This window comes from Eptesicus fuscus, chromosome 13 (assembly GCF_027574615.1).
Source record: "Eptesicus fuscus isolate TK198812 chromosome 13, DD_ASM_mEF_20220401, whole genome shotgun sequence".
Classification (NCBI taxonomy): domain Eukaryota; kingdom Metazoa; phylum Chordata; class Mammalia; order Chiroptera; family Vespertilionidae; genus Eptesicus; species Eptesicus fuscus.
In genome coordinates, this window is record NC_072485.1 from 48,215,045 (window position 1) to 48,236,394 (window position 21,350).

Consider the following 21,350-nt stretch of genomic DNA (forward strand, 5'->3'; position numbering starts at 1 on the left):
TATTGCTTTCCCCTGGGGAGACAACTCATCTGAAGGAAAAAAGAAGTCAGGTTATTATGAATAACCAGGTCATAAAGCCTTAGTCATGGGAGGGGGTGTAGGCTGGAGTGAGGTGATTTTGAGTAGATTTTGTCCATGAACCAATTCCCATGGAATCAAGTCTGAGTCAGATTTATAGAGGGATGGTAATAAAAACTGCAAAAGCTTTCTGCACTAAAAAGGTAGTATCTTAGATTATGGTAAATACTGCTTTGATCCATTTCTAATGGAGTTAATCACAAATGGAAAGATAACTAACTAGTTCTCCTCTAGTTCTACATTAATGTTCTAGATAAAATACATGGTGCCCAGTTAAATTGAATTTCAGGTAAACGACAAATAATTTTTTAGTCGTATGTGAAGTATACCCCAAATATCACTTCACACAAATATGTGGGACATACTTACACAAAAATATTATTTGTTGTTTACCTGAAATTCAAATTTAATTGGACTTTCTGGAGTTTGTTTTGCTAAATCCGGCAAGCATATCAAACATTTCTTAGCTTTGCTTCTTGAAGGATTCCAGTGCATCAGCACTGATGTCAGGCAACAGCAACTGCAAGTAGTACCTGGCAGAGAGGCAGTGCCTGGAGAATTTTGTGGTTGCTGGAGGAAAAGGCAGCAGTCCCTAGTGGCCAAGTCATCATCTAGGGAAGAAGCATAGTTACTTGGTAGGTGCAGATGAGACTATTACCTGGGAAGCAGCTTACTTACTGAAATGGTATTGTGAGTAAGATGGGTAGCCTGCATTTTGACTGACATCATATAATCTATGTACCTGCATTGGGATTTCAGACACAAGGCAAGATCCCTTGTAGATAAAGTCATATTTTAGTTTAAATTAGGATCGTGTTTGCCTCTGCCCAGACACTAGTCAATACCAGTGAGAGTTTACATCATTTCTGATGTCTCCTAGCAGCATATAACTCATCCCACATTCCTTTCCAGATGTACTACCCAGACATATTTTCCAAGCTGGATCTTCAGATTTAGACATCTCTTCCTTATACCTCTACTATATTGAAGTTTCTGTTGTGTTCTTCTACTTATAGTATATCTTTAACAAGTTTTTAAATATACATATATATATATATATATGTACTAGTATATATATAAGATAAAACAACATGATTTTAAAATATTTTGTTATGACACTGTATTTTATGAAGTTTCATAACGTGTTTGTTATTACTATTATTTGTGATGTTGACTTTTGCTGAAACTATAATCTTCATAGGTAAAGTAATATACACAAAGGAGTATTCTGTTTGGTCTCTTGATATTCATAGCGATTTTACTTTTAATTTTGTCTTATTTTGATCACAGAAAAATGTCTTCAACTTAGATAAAGACTAAACCCAAATAAAATAACAATTTGAATAGTAATAAATAAAAGTCATAGAAATGTCCCCAAAGGGTTCTAATTTCTAGATAATTATAGTATTTGGTATGCAGAAGTCCACATTGCCAAGAAACCACCCTAGACTTTGAAGACTAAAATAAAAATCCAGAGACCAAGGAACTAAAATTTTTGCCAATATTTATTGACTTTGTGGTTGCTGAGTGACTCAACTTTCTTTGACTTGACGACAATCCAAAACACACTGAAGTTTCTGTGTTAAAACAAATATTAATATGAGATTGCTCACAGAGGTGAGTCGATGGCCACCTCAGAGACTAAAGTTCAAGTACAATAGCCTTTGCACATTCTTCTGGCTTGTTCACAGCTACAATCGATACCCAAAGAAAGCCATTAAGAAAAACAGTATTTAAAATTTTTAAATTCTTGATTTTTAATTCTTGGCAATTAAACCAAAAATTAAGATACCATTCTGTGGGCCGACCAAAAAAGATTATGCCAACCAGTTATGGCATCTGAGATAAAAGGACCATGATGCTATGGGGTCACTTGTGAGGGGAAGAAATTAATAGCAGTCTCAGAAGGAAAAACTAGAGAGGGGAAGACATAAAACTAGAGAAAAAAAAGACAAATGGGCTATCTTGAATCTCCCACTTCCTATGAACTCTGAAATGGATTAGAATGTAGAATCTGAATCACAATGAAAGGATTTGTGTTTGTGTGTGTGTGTGTACTTGATCAACTTAAAATTAAACTGATATCACCCTGTCTGTGTAGCTCAATTGGTTAGAGCATTGTCCTGATATGCCAAGGTTGCAGGTTTAAGCCCTGGTCAGGACATATACAAGAAGCAACAAATTAACGCATAAATGAGTGGAACAACAAATCCATGTCTTTCTTTCTCTCTCTCTCTCTTCCTTTTTCTCAAATCAATCAATAAAAACTTTAAAAATTAAGACCATATGAAGCAAGAACAGTCCCACATGGTGATGTATATACTATTGGGTTTATAATTGTTTGTAGTTCAACAACCATAGTTGTCTCTTACTTTTGCAAACAACAGACAACTTTTACTTTGCATGAAAGTTAAAATACACCTATGTAAATAAGAGAGCAAGAAGTTTTCTAAATGCTTTTATTTTGGGCACAAATATTTATAAATTTTTGTTCTTCTTGCTGGAAAATGGAGAGCTAGTGATACATTTGTTAATGACATTAAAAATGTGTATTGTTGTATAAAGTTAATGTACATTTTAGGTATGTTAATAATAAATTAAGGTCCTAATGGTTATCATATTAGAGAAAATAATTAATAGATTAGTCTCAGCAGAAAAATTAGTTTTAAAAGAGGATAAGCTAGGGATATCAAAACAAAACAATTAGCTTCAGACATTATTATACTATGTGCAATCTTTTGATAAATAATGTTCAATTACAGAATGTAATACCTTGCACAACACCTGATATATAGTAGACATTCAACAAATGTTTGTTAAACATCATTGCTTTTTAACACAGTAATTTTCCTCGGTAATAATATCTATAACTCAGATAAAAATAGAAATTTATTTTTGTTTCTTGCAAAAGTATATTTTTCTACAGAAAATAGCATCAGCAAAAGAGAAAGAAAAGAAAATGTGTGTATGTTCTAAAAAGCTATTCCAACCCCAGTTATTCAGACATGAATACTTTGACCTTCTCTGTATTTGTAGTCTCTGCTGATGATAAGCTATCGATATCCTCAGCCTCATTATTTTTCTCTGTTTATTTTGGCTTTACAGAGATCAGGTCTCAAGTCACGGGAATCTCTATGGCCTTCAGTTACTAAACGTTTCCTTCCTTCTTTTGCTCTTGCCTGGCTCAGAGGGATATGCCAGGTGGTATAAATGTTTCCTTTTCAGAGCTGAAGAAGAGATCTGGACTGTGGAGTCAATAGAGAAAGCCTTGGTTTTGGTGGTTTCTTAGCTCTCAACTCACCTGTTCTCAGTCAGCCGGGAGATCTCTTTACAAATGTGTTTGGATTCGCTGTTTTAGATCCTTGTGCTTTGTTAGCTCCTTTCTCCGACTGGGATATTATTAGGACATAACAAGGCTAGAAAAGCTGTGGGGAGCTTTGGAGGCAGGAGGATAGGGTCCAGCGAGGATTGCAGTTAAACAGGAATTCACTTTGGTTTTGTTACCTACATAGTCCAAAGATAGCCCTGAGTTGATTCCAGTTAGGAAGCAAGGCTGGACTTTCTTGTTTGGTCCTTTGGCCCTTTTAGTTTCCCCATCTGGGGCCAGGATATGTGTCAGGAAAGAAATCAGCCTCAGGTGTGTACTCTCATTTTTTTCTCTCCTAAACTTCAGCTTCCATGCACCGCACTGTAGTTTTGGGTGGACTGTTGGGCTCTTCTGGCTTTTTATCTATCTTCTTTGAGTCCTCACCAGGGTTGCCATCATCAGCATTTTCCTCCTTCACTAATTTGGTTTCAATCATTTCCTTCTGCTCATTCTTGTTTGTAAAAGGGAAGGCCGTTACATACCTGTAGGCATAAACATGAAATTAAAGTGAGAGGCTTCTCTGTAACACCTATAACAATAGATAACACTTTGCCTGTGATGGCCATATTGGCACAGCACACTGGGTACTTTATTTCTGAGAGATGCTAACACATGCACTCTCAAATACATTAACACAGCCCCATGCTAATGGATTCATTTAGATTGGATAGTGAGCTCACAGGTCAAACTTTGGGCTGATTTCACCACTCTTCCACCATAAGCAAAGAATTGAAAATCAAATAAAGCATATACTTTTTCTCCTAGATGTCAATCTTTTATTTATTTTCAAAGGGACAGCCAATAACCTATATTTAAAGGCTGGCTGATATGCATGTGCTGATATAGTAGGAAAGACTGTGTGATAGCGGGTAGAGGTGAGGTGAGGGAGAAAATTTGCAGTATAAGAGAACTGCCATCTCCATTTTGACCAGGAAAATACTAATAACAAGTTTGGAAAAACACAAGATAGGGATGCAACAAAGGTTACAAGGTAAATGATATTCCGACAACTCCACCTTTTGACGTAGCAAACAGCGAGACCAGCTGCAGCAGCAAAGAAGAGGAGTGCAAGCACTAGCAGAGCCGTGGGAACACCTGGAGGAAACAGAAACATGGCTTGTTGGTCCTTCACTTTGACATTGTTGTGCACTGCTCTTCTAACATTCATCTTTACCTGTGATCGAGACACAGTGAAGGAGAAAAGCCTTCTCTGTGACCACACAGGGGCCACTTAGGATGTTGGGTCCACATCTACTTCGTTGCTTCTCACCTATAGAAAGAACCCTTGGCCCTGCCTCGCATACTCTTTAAGTTGCAATATGACAGAAAGAGTCCATTTTTCTCTGTGGCCTTGAGATGGTAAGTTTGGAGCTAATTAAGTATAAGACCCTTACTTTTAAATAAGAAAACCATCTCTGATAATATGCTTTTAAGGTATATATTTTAAAAAGAACTTCTACACATTCATAGCTAGTAATTTATTTTTTAAAGTTGAGTTTGAAAAGAAACTATTTCGTACTCATGATTTTTAGTTTAATCATTATAGTTTTTTAGAGCTCTCAAGTTCTATGTCTATGAAAGTTGAGTTTGCATGAAGCTTTTTTTTTTTTTTTTTTTGTATTTGGCAGGTCCTGAGTGACTGATCTAGAGACAGTTAGTTTCTATGTATTATCTGTTAAACACACACACACACACACACACACACACACACAACACACACACACATACACACATTGCAGACACAGAAGGCTTTACCTCCAAATCCAACATCTTCATTCTTGAATGCTGTTTTATATTCAATAGGTGATTCAGTTTCTGTAGATGTGGTGGTAGTTTCTATAAAAACTTCTGTTATGCAAATTAATTTTGTTTTTCGTGGAGAAGCGGGAGCCAGAGCCCGAGTAGGGGCAGGAGGAGTTGTAGTAGAGTAAGGTGTATCAGTAGATAATGCTGAGTGTATTGTGTCACTATCACTCATTTCTGTTATGTATGCTGGAGTTTGAGTGTTGAATATGGGATCTTTGGTGATAGTAATTTTTGGAAAGCATGAATTAATCCAAGTATCTGTAGGGAAGAAGAAATGAAATAAGAAGTAAATATTGTATTAGCCTCCTAACTGGTCTTCCTGCCTCTAGTCTTACTCCCCTATAGACTCCTTATACTATAGCTGGAATGGTTTTCCAAATATGCAAATCTAATTATATCACTTCCTTAGAGTCCTTCAGTGACTGCCTGTACTGCATGGCCTATAAGGCCCTCCATGATTTGGTCCTGCTCATCTGATCAGTCTTTCTGTCATTCCTCCTGTCATACTGAAATTCCTTCAGTTCTTTGATATGCTTTCTCTCACATTCCTTACAAGCCTTAGACCTTGATGCTTTCTTCAACAGTAGGACTCGTGGCCCCTCTTTATTCAGCTAACTTTTACTTGTCCATCAGGTCTCAGATTGAACACTTTCTTAGGCACACTTGATGACTAGATTGAGTCCCTAGGCATATGTTCTTGTGCCTCCTTGTACATCCTTTGTCATGGTTCTCATTACACTCCTCCCGACTGGTCTGTCTTGGTCAGCATTATATGCACACTGTACCTGTCAAAAATACATGGTTAATATTGGATGAATAAAGCAAGGAAGGAAAAGCAAAAGGAAGGAGTAGATAGACCACTTAAGGACAAAGATCTATTAAAACCAGATTTCTCTGTGCTCATCAAAAAGCGGGAGGGGCCTGGGTGTCATGGCTCAGTGGTTGAGCATCAGCCTATGAACCAGGAGGTCATGGTTGGATTCCCAGTCAGGGCACATACCTGGGTTGTGGGCTCAGTCGCCAGTGTGGGACATAGAGGAGGCAGCTGATAAATGTTTCTTTCTCACCATTGATGTTTCTATCTATCTCCCTCTCCTTTCCTCTCTGAAATCAATAAAAATATATTTTTTAAAAGGAGGGGAAGGGAAGAGGAAAGGGAGAGAGATAGGTTTGCTTTTCAATCTGTTGAATGTGGTAGATAGGAAACTACATTTATTAAGCATCTTGCTCTGAGTCCCATAGCACTTCATTAAAAAATTTTATCAAACCCTCATTTATATAGGAGGAAATTAAAGTTCAGAGAAACTGAATGACTTGCCTAGAGTCACAGATCTAGTAAATGGCAGAGCCATGAATATATTTTAATATGAATTTGCACCTATTTAAAATCTCTAGTTATTTGTGGCAGGAGGCAGCATTAGCTAGAATGTTAGCTATGAAGAAATTCATTCCATTCATTTTTGAAAATTAAATAATTTATCTGTCAAGGTCATGGATACTATAATACTGATAAAATATTGGACTACACACGCATTCAGGCAGAATTTTATGCTATTCATTTATTTTCCTTTAAAAAGACCTCTATTCACATAGACATCATCCTTAACTTTCTCTGCCCTGAAAACTTTTAGCTATATTTTCCATTTTTGAGCAATGCTGAGTTCTTCCCTAAGAAAATGAATATTTTTATAAATATCAGGGGTAAAAAACTACTGAGCACAATATACTGTGTTGGGAACTGAAAATATAGACAAAAATAAGGCATGGATCCTGTTTTCAGGAGGACAGAGTATTTTTATAAGGATAGGGGGAGATCACTGGGGATTCACAGAGGATATGGCATTTGGGCTGAGTGTTGAGGATTAATATGTTCATTCAACAAATATTTATTGAGCTTCAACTTTGTGCAGTCACTGTTCCAATCACTAAGGACATGGTGTAATAAAAAAGACAAAAATCCCTGCTTGTAAGGGGCTTATAAGCTATTGGAAGGATAGAGATAATTTTTAAAGCCAGCAATGTCAAAGGATGGTAAATGTTGAGAAGACAGTTGAACAGGATGAAGATTAAACTGAAAGGAGTGAGGGATGGGGGACAGATACTCTGGATAGGGTGATAAGAGAAAACCTCTTTGTGGAGGTGGTACTTAAGCTGAGACCTGAATGATGAAAAGTAACCAGTCCTTGAAGATCCAGGACAAAAGAATTGCAAGTAAAGAGAACAGGAAGTTCAAGAGCCTGAAGTTGTATGGACTCAGCATGTGTGGTGGGGAGAAAAAAGCCAGAATGGCTGGAACTGAGGAGCAACCATCTAGTATGAAATGGGGGATAGAATATCCCAGTCAATAGGAATGAGCATGATCCAAGAATTCAGAAATTTGAAAGTGTAGTTATGTTAGAAAAAGAAGAAGGAGCACAGTGTGGCTGGAGCATAGGGTATGTAAATGATTGGCAGCATGGAAGACTGAAAGCAAGAGATGAGAGTGGGAAGATAGTTTGGAGCCAGAGTATTGAGATTCATAATCATCATGTTAAAGAATTTGGAATTTATTCTTAGGAGCAGGAATTTTTTACTGGGATCTACAAACCGATATACAAAAGTTCTCAACTGATATACGAGTTCTCATACATGCCCACTTTTATGTGCAAAAGGCTTTATAGTTTACATCGTATTCTCAAATGGGAAGTTACTCCTCTGCTCCACAACCTATTGCAAGGTTGTGGAGCAGAGGAGTAACATAATCATTAGTGGATGCAGTGGAGGATGAAATACAGAGAGCAGAGAGTACAATCCGGTAGCAAAGAAGGAATGAAATTGCATGGAAATAGGGAAATCCAAAAGTGTCTGGAATCCTGGAATTTAGATCTTAGAGACCTTCTAGGGAAGTGATTCTCACCCTGGTTGTGGGTTAGACTCATCTAGTGAGCTTTAAAAAAATATTGATGCCCAGGACCCATTCCAGGCCTGTGTTATTGATGTGTGGTTATCACCATGGAAGGTGCTACAGGGAAGTAACATTTGAGATTTAAATCCTGGCTCTTTCCCTTATTGACTGCCCACAGCATGGTGCACTCTCAGCATCAGTTACCTCCCCTGCAGAGGAGAAATGATACACTTGTCCTTTCACTGAGGATCAATGAGAGAGTAAATGTGTAGGGCCTAGCATAGTGAGTGGACAGAATAGATCAGATCTGTAAGAATTAGTTTCCTTTGCCTCCTTCATTAAGTGTAGCCAAGAAGGCCATAGTGTGAGGGAGCAACAGCAGTCTGGTTCTGTGATCCCTAACTGGTCAAGGACACAATATCTCACTTGGAAGTGCTAGGACCTGGCTCTCCTCCCCCTCCAACCTATAAATATAATTTCTCTAGAATGTGCCAAGTACTCTGGTAGATATTAAACACAGAGTGGGGTTGAGAGTACAAGAGGAAAGGTAGGAGTAAGGAGTACAGTAGGTCCTCAGATTACGTTGGAGATTGTTCCTACAGTGTGACATAACGCGATTTTTGCCGTAAGTCAGAACCCACCTACATAAGCACCTACGTCATTCACATGGAGCACGTACACAGCAGTAATGAAGTGAAATAGTAAAAAAAATTAAAAGAAAGATAACAATTCCTGACCGTTACTTGTGGTAAATAAATAATAAAAAAACATAAAGCATATATGTACATATGTCAAAATGACAGAACTTTTTATTTTTTTTTTATTTTTATAAATAAGTGGGAGATGGCGACGTAACCACAAAACAACGAATGTCAAGTCCAATGTAACCCGAGGATTGTCTGTATAGGAAGGATTCCTGGAGAAGATGACACTTGAGGTATGAATAAAGAGAAGGAGTTAGCCAAGTAGAAGAGGACAGACACTGTGGCAGAGGGAACAGTATGAAACACATGGTGCCCGCAGAGTTTTCAAGGCACTTTGGTCTGATCCCCAAAGCTCACGAAGAGCAATAAGAAAGACAAATCAGGATAAGGTTGAGAATCAGGGTTAAAGTTTCTGTGATCCCCAGACCTCACAAGGTAAAAATAAAAAAGGAAGTTAGGAAAATAAACATGGGGTAAGGTTAGGATTAACATTAGGATGAGGATTAAGGTAATTCTGATCCTCACAAACAGAAGCAGGTAAACCTGACTTAGTTAAAAATGATAATATAACCACACAGAGCAGTGAATTTTTTCAAGCTGCTTTTGTACACAATTCTCTGACAGTACATCTTTAGAGGGATGTCTTCTAAGGACTAAAAGAAATGCAAAGAAACCTTAAATTGCACTCAGTTGGCTTATTCCTAATGTTAATTTTATAATTTTGAAACTATTATAGAACAAGAAAACATATTAATATTATTTATTGGGGACTAAGATGTTCCATATAAGAAAAGATAAATACAAATAAAACAAAGTAAACTAAGGAAAAACTTGAATTGTTAAATTTGAGTTCTATATATCAATAAAAATCGATAATTTAAAAACATATATATGCACTATTTCAGTGTGTTGGGAGAAATCATCAGGAGTATGTGACCCCAGATGACCTGTGAGTTAGACCTTGGTAATTGGAGGCTTCTCACTGTGTCATCATCCTCAAATGTGCTTTCTGCTTTCCTTCCTAGTGCTAGAAGCTGCCCAAGGACACAGTCTTGAGATAGTAAGGTGTTGGTTGAGATCATCTTAATTGACTGAGCCAATTAAGACCTCCTATGTATGTGACTGAACCCAGTTAGGGCCTCTATATAAGCTTAAACGATTCTGGCAGGCAGTGTGGGAATCTACTGGTCTTGAGACCACCCAAGATAAGCCTCATAAATTCCTTTGGTTACTAAACCTACCACCCACCAGTCTGGAGTGGTTTGCCTCTTACTTTAATCTCTCCCTGCCCTCTGCATACAGGGACCATTTTCAGATTATATCTGGGAAGCTCCTAAGTTTGAATATATCCTTTTCAGTGAACAGTTAGAAAGTATTATATTTAATAAATTTATATTATATGTTAAATATATATTTATGTTAAAATATATTTTCTAGCTGTCCACCAAAAAGGATGGAGAAGCAATGAAAACTCCAGTAGTAGTGAGAACAACTCACATCCGGATCTTGGTGGCTCATTAACATTCTCCATTAAAAAGAACTAGGACTCCTGGAGAAATAAATGGCTGATAACATATCTGGAACATAGCAATTACAAGTGAGCCTGGGAAATGTTATTAGGCCAAAAAGTAAGGAATTGATCAAATACTGTTGGGATTAAGCACAAAAGTCAACTGAAAGGGCTCCCACTTGCCAAATTTGGGACAAATTGAGCATCAAAAAGGAAATTGTATAACATATTGAACACACAGAATAAGTAAAATGCCATGTGTCCATCCTACATAATAAAGAGCTAATATGATAATATGATAATTAGACCAGAAGGCAGAACGACCAGTGAGTGGGGGGCGGGGCCTGCGAGCCTGCACCTCCCCCCCCCCTTCTGCAGAGGCAGCAGGAGAGGTGGTGGCAGGGTCCTGGTGCCTCTGCAGAGGTGGACAGGGGGTGACTGCAGTGCCTCAACCTTCCACAGCCCCTCCCCAGCCAGCCTGGCCCCTGTTAGGGCCCCCTCCACCAGTCGGCTGGGGGGCAGGGTCAGCACTAAGGAGCAGCAAGCCCTGGTTCTGGTTGAATGATGGCCCTCCCCTCTGCCCCCACTCAGCTGGCAGTCAGACATCTCCCTGAGGGCTCCAGGACTGTGAGAGGGCCCAGGCTGGGCTGAGGAACCCCCTTGGCACTGGGCCTCTAGTGACAGTATAAGGGGGAAGGAAGAGGTGTGTGTGTGTGTGTGTGTGTGTGTGTGTGTGTGTGTGTGTGTGTGAGAGAGAGAGAGAGAGAGAGAGAGAGAGAGGTTTTTCTTTATCAAAGATGCCAGGTAATAAATGTAGAAAGAATAGACTTAGAAAATAACCATTTTTATTTTTGAAAGAAATAGAACAAAAAATCAGTTTTGTATGGAAACACAAATGACCACAAATAGCCAAAGCAATCCTGAAGGAAAAAAACAAAGTTGGAGGTATTACACTCGCTGACTTCATTTTATATTACAAAGTGACAATAATCAAAACAGCATGGTATTGGCAGAAAAACAGACATACAGACCAATGGAACAGAATTGAGAGCCTAGAAATAAACACACATGTATCTGGGAAAACAATTTATGATAAAGAAGCCAAAGATATACAATGGAGAAAAGAAAGCCTTTTCAATAAGTGGTACTAGGAAAATCGGAAAACTACATGCAAAAGAATGAAATTAGACTACTGTTTGTCCCCATATATAAGAATTAACTCAAAATGGATCGAAGACCTACATATAAGACCTGAAACAATAAATTGCATAGAAGAAACATAGGTACTAAACTTATGGACCTTGATTTTAGAGAAGATTTTTGCAACCTGACCCAAAAGGCAAGAGAAGTAAAAGCAAAAATGAATAAATGGGACTATATCAAACTATAAAGCTTCTGCACAGCAAAAGACGACACCAACAAAACAAAAAGGCAACCAACCGAATGGGAGAAGATATTTGCAAACAACAGCTCTGACAAGGGGTTACTATCCAAAATATATAAATAACTCATACAGTTCACCCCCCGCAAAGCAATCCAGAGGACAGAGGACCTGAACAGACACTTCTCCCAAAAAGACATACAAATGGCCAACAGAAACATGAAAAGATGCTTAACTTCACTAGCTATTAGGGAAATGCAAACAAAAACTACCTGTTAGAATGGCCATTATCAACAAGACTAGTAATAACAAATATACAGAAAAAGAAATCCTCATTCACTGCTGGTGGGAAAGTAAACTGGTACAGCCGCTATGGAAAACAAGCCATAAGAAAAGATGAAATACTGCCGTTTATGACAACATGGATGGATCTTGAGAATACTATGTTAAACAAAATAAGTCAGAAAAAGTCAAGAGCCATATGATTTCACTCATATGTGGGATATAGAACTGAAAGCAACAAATGAACAAACAAGAAAAAAAAAAACCATCATAAACACAGACAACAGTATAGTGGTTACCAGAGGAAAGGGGGCTGAGGGAGTAAAGGAGGTCAAATGTATGGTGACAGAATATATGACTTTGGGTGGTAAACATACAAAGCAATATACAAATCATGTATCAGAAATGTATACTTGAAACCTGTATAATTTAACCAATGTCATCCCAGTATATTTAATTTAAAAATGAAAATGAAACACACACACACACACGAAAATAAGTATTTTGCCCTCCTCCCCCATATAATAACTCATTCTAGCAAGGATCATCAATAGCTGCTTAAACTATTAGGTAAAAGATAGTTAGGGGTCAGAATAGTTGTATGGTACCAAAATATCACACTGTAGATTACCTACTCATTCCAAAGGGGAAAGTGTATTTTGGAGTTCATCGGAGAGGTCTGGCAGTCACCATCTTAGTGAAATGATCAAAATTATCATATTGAGCCCTAACCAGTTTCACTCAGTGGATAGAGCGGACTCAAGGGTCCCAGGTTTGATTCCAGTCAAGGGCATGTACCTTGGTTGCGGGCACATCCCCAGTAGGGGGTGTGCAGGAGGCAGCTGATTGATGTTTCTCTCTCATCGATGTTTCTAACTCTCTATCCCTCTCCCTCCCTCTCTGTAAAAAATCAATAAAATATATATTTTTTAAATTAGCATATTGACATTAAATGCCTTTTGTTGGAATGTTATCCAAAGTACATAATATCATCTATGAAAGATTTTTGCCAAAAATATCAACAAGCATCTAATTAAGCCTCTACACCTAACTTTAAGTTTACAGGAAATATAGGGAATAGAAGTTCAAGTTAAATAAAGCCGTGGGAAAAACACAAATCCAAGACCTCTTCCCCTAGCTCCTTTTTGTTGAGTATAGAGCAAGCATGTCAAACTCAAAGGCTAACATGGGCCAAATAAACAAGGTTTAAGTTTATGTGGGCCACAAAAAAACAAAAGCTTCAATTTTCATAGAAACGTAGGTTTATTTTGATAGAGACATGCTGAATACAAAGGGCTGAAATAAATGAGTAATCTTTAACATAAAACAATAGAATATTTTACTAAAAATTAATATTTTTTTCTTGAACATTAACTTCCCAGACACTGCATAACTGCACAAATTAATAAATGTAACGCAAATAAACTTCTTTTTCTTGTTCTCTGAAAGCGAAATATTTCCTGTTGTGCACACCAAACAAGTCAGTCCAAGACCAATAATGTGGTAATCAGCTGCTAAAATATTCACTGCTAGTATTAGTGGAGAGAAATAGTGCACTTGCGCATAAGGCATGTAAGGGAAATGAATGCAAAACGATCATAGTAATCAGTCATTAGTGAATGTTGTAGTTTGTTATTAATACTTATGTATAACAGAATATTATAAAAATTGTTATGAAATTAAAAAATTTTTTTATTGATTTCAGAGAGGAAGGGAGAACAATAGAAACATCAATGATGAGAGAGAATCATTGATCAGCTGCCTCCTGCACGCCCCCCACTAGGGATCGAGCCCGCAAGCCAGGCATGTGCTCTTGACCGGAATCGAACCTGAGACCCTTCTGTCTGCAAGCCGACGCTCTATCCAGTGAGCCAAACCAGCCAGGGCAAGTTACAAAATTTTTATTAAAACATTTTTTACATGCTGTTATATTGAGCTGGGCCGCACAAATATTCGTTGTGGGCCACATGCGATATATGACATGCTTGGTCTAGAGGGCTGGTTATCATATTATCACATTGACAGCTGGCAGGAAGGCCAGGCAGTTAAAAGTCCAGGCCATTTGACAGGCATGGGCTGGCTATGAGATAAATAGGCATGTGAATCACCAATTCCCCAGCAAAAAGTGATAGGGTGAAGAGGCAGAGGAGAAAAGGGTGGTGAAAAAAATGTTGGAAGAAGCTTTACGTTCCAGTCATGACTGCAAATGACTGTAGGACTTTGAACAAACCGAATCTCCATTCTGAGCTATAGTAGTGTCATCTCTGGAGTGAGGGAAGTAGACAAAGCATTTCCCAGGGTCCTTCTTATGCCAAAGCCTCCTGGTTCAGAGAACTGCTTGGACCCTCTGTTGCCTTTGGGAAACATAATATTGTTGATGCACATTTATCTCTTGGATGTTGGAGAATGATTTTGGAATTGATCCTTGTGTATGACCACTCAGTTGTATGACCTTTAGAAGGTCAGATTTTTTAGTATGTGTTAAGAGTAATAAATCAGGAAGAGGTTCTTATGACAAACTGAGAACTAGCATTTAGTAAAAGCAAAACCTTTCTGAGAAGGTAGTTAAACCTTTCTGGGAAGGTAAAGCACTTGGGCTAAGGTGACCAAGGTCTCCAAGCGAGGTTAAAGGATGACTGTGTGTCCATCAGAAAATCAGTTCTACTTTCTAGATTCAACCCCTTCCTTCATAAAATGGAGATTGGGTCTTGTTCTAAAAAATTTCAAATGTAGCATTTGAATTTCCTTTCCCATGAAAGAATGTAGGATAACAGAAAGAGCATCGTTTTAGAGTTAGACCTGTGTTTGAGTCTTTATAGTAATGAGATCTTAGACAACTGTAGTTACATCCTCTGAGCTAAGTTTTTTTCTGCAAAATAGGGATGACAAAGCATACCTCATAGGGAGATTGTCAAGGTTCAGTGAGATAACTTAATACATTACTTTGTCTATAGTGATATTTCCTTCTCTTCTTCCTGTTAATTTTATAGGGTGGAGTGGGGAAGTAGTGGAGCCTCCTGGGATGTCAGTCAATCATATTTTCCCTAACTTTTTTCTCCTAGGGGCACACTACCACTTCTAGTCTTGTCACAGAGTGAGTCTTTGGAGGGTTAAACGACCATAACTATGATTGCTGCTGCTCAGGGTCACTCTTCTCAGACACATCATAGAGCTAGCAAAACCCAGAGAAAAGATAGCACATGGAGAGACTGCAGATCTGACTTACCAGATGAGTTGTGACAATAGGCCCTGAACTTTTGGTGTGGTGAATTTCTCCAAACCAGGACACCTATCCCGTTCTTTCCACACTTTGGGTTTGGGTAAATCCGAGGGATGACTAAGACCTGATCTGCAACCCATCCATAGCTGTAACAGAATACATATTAGTTGAATGGATACATTTATCTCTATGGCTGAACAAGAACACAGAGCCAAAAGAGCTCCGACCGTGTTTGTGAATCCAGCTGTTTCTCACCTGCAAGTCTCAAAGCCAGAATTCCATGCTGCTTCAACCTGATTTTTGCTGGCCAAAGTTAGTCCCATCAGCCCACAAGCCTCCTTGGCTTCTGTGAAATTCAGCTGCTCATTTGTCTTTTTGGTCAAAAGGGTGACTCCCATAATTCTGCATTGCACTAAGAAGGAGAGCTCTGCAAAGGAATCACATACATCCTCAGTTTGCTGCTATCCCTGTTCATAGCCCTTAGGCTTCTCGTCCCAGCACAGCATTATAGGCTTGATGCAGCAGTGAGGTCATTGTGGTTGGGACTGAAGTTTAGGAATAACAGAACACAGGGCCAGACATTTCTCACAAGGACATCCTGCTGGCTTAGGTGGGTGCTTGGTTGGATCCAAGCTGTACCTCTCATTAGACCCGAGTCCACTCTATCACACTGCATAAAGGTGCCTTGTCCATTACATGGAGGAGGCTTCAGCTACTAGTTCCTGGGGTGGGGTCTAGATGATGCTGTTGCTACAAACCCTTTGGAGTCTATTAAATGAAGAGTCTGAGACTTTGAGAAAGATAGAATTCAGGGCTAATAGAATAGTTAGTGACACTCCAAATTAATGTGCTTTAGAGATACCACTATTTCTGAGATGGGCTGAAAAATGGTGCATTTGATATATGAGCTTCCTCAGTCTCAAGTCTACTCTGACCATTGGGGGGCAGACTTACTCAGAAGTTCCTGGAGGACCTGGGCAGTAAACCTTGCATGGCAGAGAAACTAAATGATCGAGTTTTAGAATCAGACCTGGATTTGAATCTACCTATGTCACTTGTTAGTTCTGTGACCTTAGGCTAGTTATTTCACCTCTCAGCCTCAGTTCCCTTACTTATAAAACTGAGAGGGTAACAATATGAATTTTATAGGGTAGTGAGAGTTAAGTTAGTTACTTCCAATAAAAAAAAATTAACATAGTGCCTGCTACACAGTAGTTACTCATTAAATCATAAATAACATTATCATGTTATCTTCAAAGCAGTTGAATAGTTAACATGTGAATATTTTACTCAAAATTTAATGAATCTGAGCATTCTTTTGATCCCTTCTCTCAAGAGTTCTAAGATTTATAGACTTGTATGAAATTGTGAGTTGCATTGCATTCAGGTATATTATTTCTATTTGGCTTAATCCACAAAAGTTCATAAAAGAGCATTTCAATCTCCCAAGTAATTGCCTGTACACAGATCTGTGCACTGGATGCCCAGTCAAATGCTTTGAACACTTTCTAGGTTAGCATTTAAAGGAAGTTTCTTCTTAAAAACATGGAGGGAGCATTTCTAAGTCCTCCATGTGATCTTGCTCTGCTCTGGATCAGAGGACTGCAGGAAGGACTGCTCTGGATCAGAGGACTGCAGAAAGGAATACATTTATTCCTTGTTTGCTGTCAGACCTTGCTCTCAGCAAAAGAGAGACCTGAGAGCCAACACTCCAATGTGAGTGTTTGTGACAAAATAGCCTCTAATATTAATACCAATAAAATTCCAACTTCTATAATCTGTTGATGCTACTCTGTGCCAAACCCTGTCTCTTTAAAAAACAAACAAACAAAAACATTTTATTATTATTTATTTTAATTAAATTTATTTATTTATTTACCCAGTCTCTTTTTAACTGAAAATTGAGGCTCAGGGAGATTGAATAACTTTCCCAAGCCCAAGGATACAGAACAACTGACTCTAAAACCCCAGTTCTTAACTCGGACACTGTTCTGCTTCCCACTGTGCTATGGGCAAAAGATGAACACACACACACACACACACACACACACACACACACACACAAAACTAGAGCTGAAATCTTGGAACACACCATTTGTCCTAGAATTTGGCTCAATTAGCCCATGAGTGTGCTATTGTTCAAACCTCTTAGGGCTGTTTTCTTTGGTGGGGGGATACTTGTAGGCTTATTAATTACACTATAAAGTAGTCTTGATACTCTCTCATCATACCTCATTTTTACTCTAAATAGTAGTAGTAGTAGTAGTAGTAGTAGTAGTAGTAGTAGTAGTAGTAATGATAGGCCTATCTTGGCAATGGACCTAGCCTTGAATATTTCTTGTAATGTTAATTAGCTGTGGGACCTTGGACAAGTTAGCGTTCTCATCTATAACATTCTTCATAGAATTTTGTCAGAATTAATTTAGATAACTTGTACCTAGCAAAGACTGGGTCTACAGTAGGCAGTTAACAAATATTAGGCAAATTTAAGCTTTTCTATTTTATTAAAGACAAAACTAGGGAGCTGGTATTTAAGGGATATGCCAGTAATCTCTTAAGAGTTTTAGGAGACAACAGGCATAATAGAAATAGTATATGTTTAGCAGACAGAGCTGAATTCAAACCCAAGCTTTATTATTTACTACCTGTGTGATATTAGGCAAGTCACTTGGCCTCACCGAACCTGTTTCTTCATCTATAAAATGTCTTCTTGAGATATATTCTCAAGCATAGAACACATAATTTTCCTTTTAAAGTGCTCAGATTTTTATTTTCCAAGAGTTGTAATGAGTGATTTGTGGTTACAATTTTTTTTTGCCTACAATGCAGAATGAGGTTACCATTTAGGCATCTCAAAAGCCCAGAAACCATTTCAAGTCATTCCTTTTTCATATAATACACACACACACACACACACACACACACACACACGCGCACACACACACGTGCGCACGCGCTTAATTCTGTATCTCTACATAATAGGTCCTAAAGGATACTGTCTCCCATCCTCATCCATTTACCTTCATCAGCCACCTTTTCCGTAATCATGGTTCTGAATAACTGTCAGTTGTTTCCAAAAATTTAATTTCCTTAGGAAATCTTTACCATATTGACAATGGTCCAAAGAGTGTGATAGAGTCATTGTCAAAGAACAATTTCCAAAATAGCTTGAGTAATGGCAACATTTTTGGGGAAAGTGAATAGTCTTCTCAGGGGCATTTCAAAGAGGACCAACTTATTTGACAGTAACAGTTCTGGTATTTGAAAAAAATCAATTATATAACTCTATTCTCCTTTGTAATATTAAATACAACAATATATGAATCAACTCTGGATGTCTGTTCCCGACATATTTATATCTCAGGGCAGCTTCCAGCATAGGAATACTCAATTTTTCTTTTTAATGTACTCAGAGTTTCATTTTGCCCAGAGCTGAAATGAGTGATTTGTGGTTACAGTTTTTTGCCTACAATGCAGAATGAGGTTACCATTTAGGCATCTGAAAGCCCAGAAATAATTTCAAATTATTCTTTTGGTAGAGAGCTGATAGCTAATTTTCAAACCTATATTTCACAATTTTTTTCCAGTTAATTTGCTATTTACTACACATTAAAAACATATGCATCCCATGATAATATAATAAAATTAAAATAATTACATTTCACTTTAAAAAATATAAAACAGGCCAATATTCTGTGAAAGTTAGCTATTTTTCTTGGGCTTAGAGATTGCTTAAAAATGTTTACAATCATGATTTGCTTCTTCAATGAAACATTTTTAAAACAAATGGTTTGGCTCAGTGGATAGAGAGTCGGCCTGTGGACTGAAGGGTCCTGGGTTCAATTTTAGTCAAGGGAAAAAACCTCGGTTGCAGGTGCAATCTCCAGCCCTTGTCAGGGCGTATGTGAGAGGCAATCAATTGATGTGTCTCTCTCACATAGATGCTTCTCTGTCTCTCCCTGTCTCCCTTTCACTCTTTCCAAAAATAAAAAATAAAAAAAATCAATGGAAAAATATCCTCTGGTGAGGATTTAAAAAATAAAATAAAAACAAATTATATCTCCTTAATGTTTTGTTTCAAAATATTCTCATTAAAAATAGTCCATAACCAAAAATAAAAGTCAAGATAACATAAAGGTAAAATATGAATCATTTTGGTGAAATTGACACTATGGTGAAGACATTTCTTGCAGTCTGATACTACCAATTAGATCTTCTATGTACATTGAGGGTTCTCCCCACTCCCAGCAATCCACAGTAAAGAATTTGGTAGACTTAGGACAGGTTGTAAGATCTTGCCTTACCTCAGGTTGGCATTCTGCTAAGAAACCTACCTTGTACCTGGGGAGAGCCTTGACCCAAGAGCCTTGTGGTCCAGATGGAGGCAAGAAGCAACACCAGACTGAAGTACTTGGTCATTGTGCCAACCTCTTCAGAGCCAGAGAAACACCTCAGACAGGCACTGGCAGTAACAAAGGCATGCAATCACCAGTCTGGATGGAGACTTCTGGAAATATGTTGGGGGCCCCACTGCTCCACTTCATAATAGAGACATCCGGATTTCCCTGTTTTCAAGCTTCTGACTTGTCAAGGTCACTGGGGGAAATGAGTGACGCCCCTTGAATGCTCAGGCTGTACTTTGTGGATAGCTTTCTGGAAAATTTAGCTAATGCTGACTCAGAAAGCACAGAAATGAGGAAGGCAGATAGCACAATGTGAACTGCTGACGGTTTTCCCAATTCCCATATTCCCTGCCACTGCCCACCACCCCCACCAGGTCAGTTCTCACACATCCACTGCTATTGCCTGTGGAGCCCATTCATTTAGTCCTAGGAATGTCTCTGTCTCTAAAGGAGACTGAGCATGGGTTGTGCTTTTCCTCTCACAATCAGTGGGGGGTTTCCCAGCTGCATATTCTTATGATGGTGCTAACAGGCTCATGAAAGCAAATGCCCATTTAAATACAAAAGACACAGTCTTCATGCCTCCCTTTGGGACTTCTTTTATACATTAAAAGTTTCTATACCACTACAGGTGATTCCTTCTTCAAAGAAATCAGGCACACACAAAAATCATATTTAAAAAATCCAAGTAGGGGTAGAGTTGACAAAGTTAGTCATTTTATACTTTACAAAAAAGGGTTTTGACTTTATAATAGGAATCACTACAAGGGTCCTTTATAATAACTCTTTCTGTAATAACTTCTCTTATAGACCAAATAACTTCTCTGATAGACCAAAATTCAATTCAGACTTCCCCTTTCTCATTTGACGAATGTGAGGTTTATCTCTACTGTGTACAAGCAGACTATACTCTGTTTTGCCTGGATTTTCAGTGGTTGATCCCCATTGTTATTATGGAATTCTGGCTTGAGAGTAATGCCTTGAGCAAAGGTTTATGAGTTTTCTTCAAAATGAATGTCATTTATAGGAATAGTGAATGGATAACTAGTTCTTTTCTATACAAATGGTACCCACTTAGATATTTGTACAGAAAATACCAATAGCAAAAGGAGAATCTGCTCTGCAGAAACACGGGGAACTTCTAAGAGACCAGGAGATAGCCCTTAAGTATATCCAATATCTAAATATCTTAATATCTTTAGACCTCATTACTTAGGTGAGCATAAGCCTTGGGCTATGGGCACCTCAGAAACATATGTGACTATCACCTAGAACCAGGTAGACAGGAAGGCAGGAATCATATCCTCTTCATCATTATCCTTAAAGCCTAGCATCATGCCTGCAAAAGAGCATTTGCTAAATATTAAAAAAGAAAGAAGGAAGACAGGAAGGGGGAAAAGGAATCACAGAAAACTTGAGTTAAAGTGATATTTAATCTGATGTATGCATATAACATTTAAATAGAATAGACATTTTGAAATGTGGCAAGAAATATGGTAATAGAGTACAACCCAAATTTCTGGGCTGAAGGTAATATCTAAATATTAGTTTAAGTTCTAACATCAATTATCTGTGTGATTTTGAGCAAGCCACTTAACTTCCCTAGGCCTCAGTTTTATCATCCTACCTAATAAAATAGTAATATGCAAATTGACCGAACCTTCGCTACGCCCAAGCCATGCCCACCAGCCAAAGCCACACCCACCAGCCAATCA

At 38.2% G+C, this 21,350-nt stretch overlaps 1 protein-coding gene and 1 long non-coding RNA gene across 3 annotated transcripts in view; one reads left to right on the forward strand and one right to left on the reverse strand.

Moving 5' to 3' along the window:
• The window catches only part of LOC114234934 (uncharacterized), a 64,866-nt gene that overhangs the window by 11,310 nt on the left and 32,206 nt on the right, over positions 1-21,350 (forward strand). Inside the window, exons 2-3 of one of the 2 annotated variants that reach the window (XR_008557904.1) lie at positions 8,973-9,072; positions 10,277-10,328. This is a non-coding gene — a long non-coding RNA (uncharacterized LOC114234934). Of the gene's footprint in view, positions 1-8,972; positions 9,073-10,276; positions 10,329-21,350 lie in introns of those variants that run through there. The other variant, XR_008557903.1, reaches the window with a different exon arrangement.
• On the reverse strand, positions 1,566-19,804 carry LYVE1 (lymphatic vessel endothelial hyaluronan receptor 1). The gene is made up of 6 exons (XM_008151038.3): positions 19,567-19,804; positions 15,488-15,659; positions 15,239-15,378; positions 5,201-5,509; positions 4,462-4,540; positions 1,566-3,927 (listed from the first exon to the last, which is right to left on the reverse strand). Exons 1-6 carry the CDS (start codon positions 19,649-19,651, stop codon positions 3,741-3,743), a joined length of 972 nt encoding a protein of 323 aa, XP_008149260.2. The 5' UTR covers positions 19,652-19,804; the 3' UTR covers positions 1,566-3,740.